Genomic DNA, 9783 nt, shown 5'->3' with positions numbered 1-9783 from the left:
TCCAACAGCTATTTCCCCTTATCCACTGACCTACTCTGGCACTTGACATAAATCCTGAAGGTGCTATGGCCAGTGTCTGTTCTGTTGCTGCTCTGGTCGACCCCGAGGCTACGACTTCAGTCGACCCAGCTGGTACTGTGTCGGTGAATTCCCCAGTGCTAGTTGCAGTGGCAACTGGTGCTGACCACCCACCCCTTCTTGATCATCATCTTAATCATCCGATTGTGGGGGTATTGAGTCCCGGTAGAGAGGTTGCACCGCTAAAGTCCAAACTTGTAATTGGCATTGTCACTCCTCTCTCGGACCTCTTTCGTTAATGCGGCTACCAACCCATCTAGTTGTTCCATATTCAAAGTAGCTGCTTCAACACCCGGAGTCTGGTTGAGTATTGCCGCAAGTGCATTTTGCACTCTATATCCCGCAATCTCTTGTGAGATAGCAGTGGGCGAATTCTTCTTGTGCGGTCTGGGCAGTCAGCAGATTTATTTGGGCAATTTGCAGCGCTTGTGCCCGTTTGTTTTGTAAATTCCACAACCGCTCGTTATCTGCCCGCACTTGGGCCAACTTAGCTTCGAGCTCTTGTACCCTTCTGTCGTTTGTCACTGCAGGCCACTGCTTCTGCTGCTCTGGTCAGAAACTCGGCATATGCCCGAAAATGTTTTGCCTGTACTGTGAAATCTGGCGCTTCCCAAGGAAACCCCCTTGTGGGTTGTTCAGGCCTCACCGGAACTGTTGCCACAGTTTGTGCTCCTCTGCCGGGCTGGGTGTCGGCACAACTGCTAGTGCCAGTGCAGGGCACATAGACTCCCTCCGTCTTTTATAGGCAGAAGATCCTGCCTCTGAAATCTTTCTTTTCCCCCCTAATTCAAGAAAAGGCGGTCGAGAGCTAGGGGTTACCGAGGTCGGGGTCTTTTCGGGACTTCTGTTGCCTCAACTTCTGCGTCTCGGCGAGTCACAGCTTGTTCTTGTACTGTGACAACTGCGGGGTCTCCTCGGACTGCACCGGTGCCCCAACCTCCACGTGATGTTCTGAGCTAATTGTGGCTGCCACCACTACCACCTTAGGAATTGGGTCTGCCAATCTGCTGCCTGGCACACGAAGTGCTCTGGGTCTAGAAATAGAACTGTAAAGAACTGCCCCAGCTTGGCGTTTCCAGTGGCGTTCCTGGCTATCTGCGTGCCACCACTGTGGCTACTTCCTGTCGAATCCGCAGCTTCAACACCTTGGCCCATGCCACAGGCCTGGACTCTACTGTATCCAAGTATCTTTTAGCCTTAACAGAAATTGTATAAGTTTTTGTCGGCATCCAGATCGGCTCCACAAGAACCAGTGATACCCCTGGCGTAGGTACTCTAAGGAGCAGCCCATAAGCTTGTACTCTGACCCCTGATTGGCTCCAAAAACTCTCTCCATCTCCTCCCTAGAAGGAGTGTGGGCCACTGTGGTGCCATCCAAAGGTAGGACGCGCCACATCATGACGCGCCACATCATGGTAGCTACACCCTCTTTGGCATAATAACTACTCAATCTTGGCCATAATTGGTATGTATTAAACCCAAATTGAATGCTCGCGACGATGACCTGGCATCTCAAAAGCCACCCAATTTTCCACCACTTCTTCATTAATGGGAAACGGACACCGCAATTCTTTCACATGATAGGGCCGCAACCGGAACCCATTACCTGTATGGTAGTAGCCGACCTTGCATATCCGTCAGCTAAAAAGAGTTGCCTTCGATATTGCGGTAAATCCAGAACAGTCATGCTGCCCACCAGCAAAACTTTAACTTTCCCGGCAGCTTACCCATCCGAGTATTGAAGACCAATACTGCTTGCCCTCTTTCAAAAATATGTTTCTTGGATAGTCGGTCCACCTAAGCTTTCTTGCAGTTCTGTAATTCTGTCAACAAATAAAAACTTTGCAACCGGTCTTCTTCCAGATTTTCCAAATCTGCCAACCAAAACTGTAGAGATTCTTCTAGAAGTAAAGGATCCACCGCAATCCGAAGACTTGGAACCACATACTCCAAAGGTGTGACTGCTTCCATTCCAAATGCCAACTTGAATGGTGTCAATCCTATGGCTACCTTGAATGTGGTCCGATATGCCCATAATGTAGCTGGCAGCTTACTATCCCAATCCTTCCTATGAGTAGCTACTAGTTTGGTCAACATTTTCCCGAATGTCTTACTAGTAGATTCTGCCAGCCCATTTGCCTGTGGATGATATGGAGAAGATTTTTTGTGAATTACCATAAACAATTCCATCATCCTTCGTACCACCTTATTGACAAATTGTGTGACGAGCTCAACCGGACAGCCGTACTGCGTCAGCATATCTTATACAAACACTTGGCTATGGATGCTGCGGTATTATCTCGCAATGCCCAAGCTTCAACCCATTTGGTGCAATAATCCGTTGCTATCAAAATATACATGTTTCCAGTTCTTTGTGATGTTGGCTTAATTGGCCCAACAAAATCCAGACCCCACTTTTGAAAAGGCTCCAACGATAATACCGGTTGTAGCGACATCTGGTCCTTGGCTGTTGGCCACCCTAATCTTTGACAAGCATCACAATTCCTGACAAACTTCTGTGTATCCGCATGTATAGAAGGCCACCACAGTCCTCTTACAATACTTTCTTAGCAGTAATTCGGCTCGTAAAGTGTCCACCAACTACTCCCGTGCATGAGCTTCACTCAGCACCGGTTCCTGCTCCATTGGTAATACACATTACTGAAAGACACCAATCAGATTCCTGTGGTATAATTGTCCCAAAACTACTTCAAAATTCCAGCTCCGAAGTGCCAATCTTTTTCGTTGATCTACCGATAGATGAGCCGACATCTCCCCAGAAACCAGAAAATGCAGCATCTCATTGTGCCATGTCGAAGGAATCTGTATACCGATATCTTTTGCCCCTGATTGGACTGCAAAAAAGTGTGCATCAGGAAATTCATCTTCCACCCTGACTGGAAATTCTCCATTATCCAGTCTGGACAAATAATCGGCTATAACATGCTGACTGCCTAGTCGATGCACCACAGTATACTCAAATTCCTATAACAATAGCACCCATTGTGCTAATCTGCCCATCAAATTCTGCTACATCACTAGGTACAGCAATGCAGAATGATCCACATGAAAAATGAATGGGCACCCGAGCAAATAATGCCGAAATTTCTTCACAGAATAGATCATCCCAAGACACTCTGACTCTGTCACTGAATAATTCTTTTCAGCATTAGATAGCCGACGAACGACTGGCATAAAACACAGGCGGGAAACACCCATCCACATTCTTTTGCATTAAAACACTGCCTATTGCGGTATCCGAAGCATCCACAAAAACATGAAATTACTGTTCCCAATCCGGGGCATCAACATCGGAGCCTTTGACAGTAATAACCGCAATCTGCGATATGCTATATCTCCAATTAAGAGTCCACTGGAACTCAAAATTTGGAATATGGGTCATCAAATTTAGCGAAACCGCAATATGGGCCAACAACCGGAGATGTCTTCCATGCCACCTGATTTGCCCCAAAAATTGGCTTACTTTCCTTGGGTTGCGTGGTGCACACGCTTGCATAATTGCTGCCACTTTACTAGGATCCACCTCAATGCCATCCTCCTGAGAGATGATAGAACCCAGTAACATGCCACTTTTTACCACAAACACACTCTTCAGTGGGTTGAGGCTCAACCTAGCCTCCCGGCATTTCAGTAAACATAGCCGCAAATGCATCAAATGCTTACAAAATTCATTAAAAACACTGAAGTCATCCAAGAATACCCGCATAAACCCTTCATATCTGAGTAATCCCATGCAAACACATCCTTGAATTCCTGCAACAATATGTTAATCAGATCCTCCAGAAACTCCACTGGAAGGACAACACTAATCTTCACAGGTTTGTCTTCCGCTTGCGAGAACGACTCACTCAAATTTACTGTCTACAATTCCTCTTCCATTGCCTTTGTCACTGTTTGCATCTGTTTCTCGAAATTCCTTTCCTACAGCAGTATCTCCTTTGTGTCCAACTTGGCCAATTCATCAGCAACTTTCTGATTATCCTCGCCTTCTGCTTCACTTTCGGCTTCCTTCGCAGATTGATACCCTTGTTGTATTTCTTCAATATCAATAACACATAGTGATACTAGATCTTTGTTAATTGCCAGAAACTCTGCTTCCTCTCATCATCATCCAATCCTTCTACCATATTGACCATTTTTGCAATGATTGGTCTAGCAGCAGCAGTTGGCAAACGGGCACCACTCTTCCAGAGTTACTTTAACTTTTTTCTTCCCCCTGCGGTGTGTCAGCACATTTGTTTCCCAATTATGCTTAACTTTCGCTTACCGGAGCCAAGGCCGTCCCAGCAACAAATTAAAATCAGCCTCCGCTCCTTCCATATCCAGAACCACTAAAGACAACTGGAACTGTATTCCAGCTGACTCCACCACCATATCCTACAGAATTCCCAGAGGATAAACCCATCTTTGATCTGCCATCCAAACCAGAAAAGGTGTTGCCTCCCATTGCATTAAGTCATACTTCCGACAAGTAGAGGTGGTTATAATATTGACTCCAGACCCACCATCCAGCATCACTTGATCAATTAGATGTCGTCTATATTTTACTGTGTGGTTACCGGAATACAAGCATCTGATAGCGGTACTGCATCCACCGGGCCTTCCATCTGCTACACTGCATGGCTTGCGGGTTCTTCCACTTGGGTTAATAATCTAATCTCTGAATGTGGGTACTAGTTCCAACAGCTGCTATGCCAGAGCGGTATAGTGATAGGATACTGCCATAAAGAAGGAATTTTCGGAGTCGAAGTCGGACTCGACACCTTGAGAGTCCCATTTCTCACTCCGCCATGTTTACTAATGTTCTCTGGCATGTCCCTTCCCAACATGGTACTCTGGCCATTGGTATTGTTTTCTTCGATGTCCTGGATAGGATCTGCTCTGGTGGCAGTTGGTTGGCAACCCAAGTGGACAATTCATGCCGTACTGCCTCCTACTGTGGCCAGTCGATAGGATCCTTGTCCATGATATCTTGTGCCTTCACCTTGGCACCGGATCTAGTTACAATATGATCTATCAAGGGTTCATCTAATGCGACCAACTGCACCATACTAACACTCGGTGCCTTTCCTAGTGACTTTGCTTGTTTTTTCGCCATTTGGGCATCGTACGCTGCTACCTCCAAACATTCCGACTGCCAATGGCCCTCCTCCAAGAAAAATAGACAAGTTTTAGTGTGCGGTGTAGCACCACAACCTCGACCTCTTCCACCACCTCATCCACCCCTGAACGAGCTACCTTGGAATTCCTACTGGGTAAAAGATACCGGTGTCGGGTCAGAAGATTATCTACCCTGCCATTTGCCTCTGCCGGCCTTCCATGCTTGACCATTATAATGGCAATCTTCCATATTATGGGTAGAAGATTTACAAATCTCACACCAGCGCTGATTCAAAGCACATTCATGTGCGGGGGGTGACCAGGATTCTTGCATGTAACACACCAAATACCCTTATCTGTGTTCTTTCTAGTCGCACTTTGATTCGGGGAGCTTTGCGCGACGAGAGCTCTGCATAGTGCTCATGTTGATGGTCTTTCCCTTTCTTCGACCCTTTCTTGGACTTCTGGGCTTCCTCATCCTCTGAGTCCTCACTATCATCCGAATCAAATTCCGAACTATCATCAGAATCTTCACAATCAATTTCCTTATGCTTTCCTTTTCCGGTCTTCTTCTTGGGCCCTTGCCTTTCCCAAGAGTGTTTAATGAGCGGCCTACCCTTATTGCTTGCTCAATGATGCCTTCCAAGGGTACAGTTACCATATCTACTATGGCCATTGCTGTCCGCAAATCCTTTGTGAGACTTGTCACAAAGTATGAATTCAACACCTCCGGGGCTAGTCGTTGGGCCCGCTGGAACCCTTTTCAAACAAGATTAAAAAACATGCTATATAATTCTCCACATCCTTTTGGCCTTGCTTTAACTCCAGCAAGCCCTCTAGGATTTGCGACATTGTCTTCTCTTTTTGGAATCATCGCAAAAATGCCCGTTGTACCTCATCATAAGTCAGGAAGAGATCCACTGGATACTCTGCCAGCCATCCATCGCACTGCTTTACCCTGCAGTGTTATCTCAAACACTGCCTCCTTACGTGCTGCATCCACTGCCCTAGGCACATTTAATGCATAGTGTTTGTCGAACTATCTAACATGAGCATCAGGATCTTCCGAGCCACTGAATTTGTTGTATCGAATGGGCACCCATCACTACCGAAAGTGAAAATAATTTCCTCGCAATTTCGGATGGTGAACCAGGTGACGGGCTATGCCTTCTCTAGGACTCAGATCTTCTTACTACAGGCAACGATCAAGCTCATCGACGGTTGATGGAGGGCACTGATTCATCCTCATTGGTTTGCGGTTCCCCATCAGATGCAATACCATCGCACTTCGCACGAATGGGACTGCGGCCTCTTTGACGTCGTGGTTCTCCGGTATGTGGAACAATCCGCGATAACGGGCCTTTAGAGCACGTGTGCATGAAATCACCGGGGATCCGATGATTGTGGTCGCCATGTGTTATCCGTCATAATTAATGATAAGGTTAATGTGGATAAACGATGTTTAAACATAAGCTTAACTGCTGCGTAATTTTAGAGATAAGAATCATCAAGAATATAATATGTTGTAAACATATAACATGGCAAAGATTGCACATAGACAGAACACACATACAAGATAACTTCTCGATGATTTATTCATGTATTCCATACAATTTATAGCAGGCTAACAAGCACCGCTTGACATTCTAGTATTGTGACTCTTCGTTAATTTGTACAGACCGACGGTCGCCCATTACAAGGTCCATTCATGATTCTAGTAAAAGAACTAATTCAAAAGGAAATTCATAAGAACTAATGAAAAATCTATCCAAAGGGTTGTAGCCTAGGATCGGCTTCTAGTTGAATCGAGGGATGGGGGTAGGTAGCGGTATGTGTTAACCAAATTAACATGCTACCTTGCACAAGAGAGGGAGAGAAGAAGGAAAGGAAGAAGACCATGCAAGGGTTAGTTCAGGAACAAGAAAACAGCTAACCTTAATGAGGGTTAACTCCCTAATGTGAGGCCACTAGGGGCTCACTCCACCTCCAATTGTGTCACTCAAATGGAGCTTCCACAAACTAGGTAGTGAGAAAAGAGGAAGGGAGCTATGGAGAACTCAACCTCTACTCTATGCCTTGTGTGTGGAGAAGAGTGATATCAAGAAGAAGATAACAAAAATAACGAGAAGAAGAAGCAACACAAGTACCATCACCTACATGCATAACACCACAATCAAGCAATCAAGAATCAACACATACAATCCTACCACCATAGCCACAAGAGAGTGAGAAGGCAAACTCAATTGTGATAATGGGATTGTCTCCTTTCATATTTCATAAGTCACTTATATACATGAGCTCTCTTTTTACAATGGTCGGCCACCCATTTAACAATTGGGGGCCCAAAACTAATTTCCTAGTTGTATGTACACCTAGGGTTAGTATTATGGTCAGCATTACACATGTCATAAGCTCGGCCATCCCATTCATCATTTACATGAAGCGCTTATCGCGGTTACATAATAATGAGTTACAAGAAGCGTAACACATGCTTAAAATAATGTTAACCAGAGTGGTTAACATACCTTCTCCCTAATTCAAGTTCGTCCTCAAAGCTGGCAAGGAAATTGAGCAGTAGTAGATGGAGTAGGTTTGGATGAAGTCGTATCGTGACTTGGGATGCCGCGGGGGGGGGGGGGGGGGGGTGATGGAAAACTTTGTAGAAGCTCGTCCGAAAGGTGCTCTCCATCATGTCTTTGAGAAAGTCTACAGGCACCATGTAGGCATCCATTGGATGCGTTCGTAGTAGCCGAACAATTGCTTTAAGGTTAGGCCTTTGTTGAGATCGAAGGCAAGGCCTTGGCTACCCTGAAGTAGTGATTCCAATCGGAGAAGGCCTCTAGGAGCGTGATGATCAAGTTGAAGAAGTGTATTGGCCATAATGGCTAAGTCAGGGAATTGATCTATTTGTCGCTCAATCGCTGAAGGCATGCATCTTTGTTAGCATGGTGGCCTCTATGCATGGGCTTTGGGAGGTCAGTGGGGCAAACCAAGGAAAGTTGTACTATAGCTTGGGGTTCGTTGTCTGCTCCTTCTGGAATAGGTCCCAAGGCCATAGTTTGTTGCGGATAGGCAAGTACGCGGGGTTGATCCATAGGTGGCAGGATGCCTTGCAGTATTACTCCTAGATGTAGGGTTTTAGTAGAAAAAAGGCCGGCACCAAATGGGCTACTCACCCATGAGCTCAAAGGTTATGGGGCGAGCACTGGAAGGAGGCCGCTAGTAATTGCCATGTTTTGTCAATGCGGGTGTTGGTGCTTCTAGGTGTCATGCTTGGCATCGTGTTAAGGCTGAAGGACATGGATGTCTTGTTGGTTTGATGGGGGCATGTTGAATTTGTTGACTGAGCAGTATGCTAATTGCCTGCTCAAACTCCGTGCAATCCAAGGGGTCAGGCTAGTTGAGGGGTGAGTCCACGTCTTCATGCTCCTGCGGTGGTGGTGGAGGAATCTCTCCTTCCACCAAGAGTGTGGGGGAAGGGAGGTTGGGTGGTGATGGAAATGGGGGTGGAGGAGCAGTTGAGGGAGAGGTTATGATGGTGAGGGTGGCATTGACGAGGGATAAGGGCCTTGTTGATGTCAAGGGTAGCTCCTTGAGGTCCATGGGGAGGCTATGAAGATGGAGGGTGGGGGGTGGTGAGGTCGGTGTTGGTGAGGGAGGAGGAGAGGGTATGCGGGGGGGTGTAGAGGATGGTGAGGGAAATAGGGAAAGAGTTGAGGAGGAAGTGGTGGGGGGGTGGAGGTTGTGAACTAATGTTGGGGGGTTGGGATGGATGAAGGGATGGAGGTTGGTGAGGAGGGGATGAGGGTGTGGGTGGATGAGTGGGGGTGTTACCAGGGTCGACTCCTCTATCGTTTGTCATCATCATTATCATCGTTTTGTCAGAGTTGATGTTGGGGTACTTCAAGGAGAAGAAGGCACGGGCATCTCTTAGCTTTCTAGGGGGAGTAGTCAAGGGGGAAGACCACATAGGAATCATCAAACTACATGATCCTAGGTTTTGCATCTTCTGGACCATCATATGAAACCCCTGGCATGCTTGGCTTTTGTCGCATGGGCTGTTGAAGAACAATCTTCTGATCTTGAAGAGTGTACTGTGTGAAGTTGGGGGGAACATTGAGACCTTGTTCTTATCCACTTGAGTCTTCACTCATTGAAGACCATGTGGTTTTGAGCTCTCCTTTGCAATCTTGCATCAGATTTTTTTGTTCCGACATTATCTTTGCACTTCCGACATTCTCTTTTGAATCGGTTTTAGACTTGAGTTTTGGTTTTTGTTTCTTCATTTTTTTACGATTTTTGCTAACAGTTTTTAGCTTTTCTCCTGGTTGGAATCCATCTGATCGTTTTACTTGGTCTTTGATACTATCTTGTGCTTGGACATACTATAGATATCCGTTCTTTCTTGAGAAGTGCGGTGGTGGTCGAGAGTGTTCATTCTTAAACTCCTCCTTTTCTTTTTGTAGTTTCTCACGTCGTTCCCTCTCATCTTGTTTACGGATTCTCTTATGGCTCTTATAGCATTTACATTTAGGTCGGCTTCAGGGGATCTCTACTTGAACCTCCCTTCCTCTCTAGAGCAGG

General features: G+C 46.1%; 1 protein-coding gene across 1 annotated transcript; it reads right to left on the bottom strand.

Moving 5' to 3' along the window:
• Positions 1 to 1875: 1875 nt before the first annotated feature.
• Positions 1876 to 2337, bottom strand: LOC147618418 (uncharacterized). The gene has a single exon (XM_086775248.1). It carries the CDS (start codon positions 2335 to 2337, stop codon positions 1876 to 1878), a length of 462 nt encoding a protein of 153 aa, XP_086631374.1.
• Positions 2338 to 9783: the final 7446 nt, after the last annotated feature.

This window comes from Cibotium barometz, chromosome 35 (genome assembly GCF_041138505.1).
Source record: "Cibotium barometz isolate CiBa-2024 chromosome 35, ASM4113850v1, whole genome shotgun sequence".
In the NCBI taxonomy this organism is placed as follows: Eukaryota; Viridiplantae; Streptophyta; class Polypodiopsida; order Cyatheales; family Cibotiaceae; genus Cibotium; species Cibotium barometz.
The sequence above is the reverse complement of the archived record's forward strand: the minus strand, read 5'-3'. Positions and strand labels throughout refer to the sequence as shown.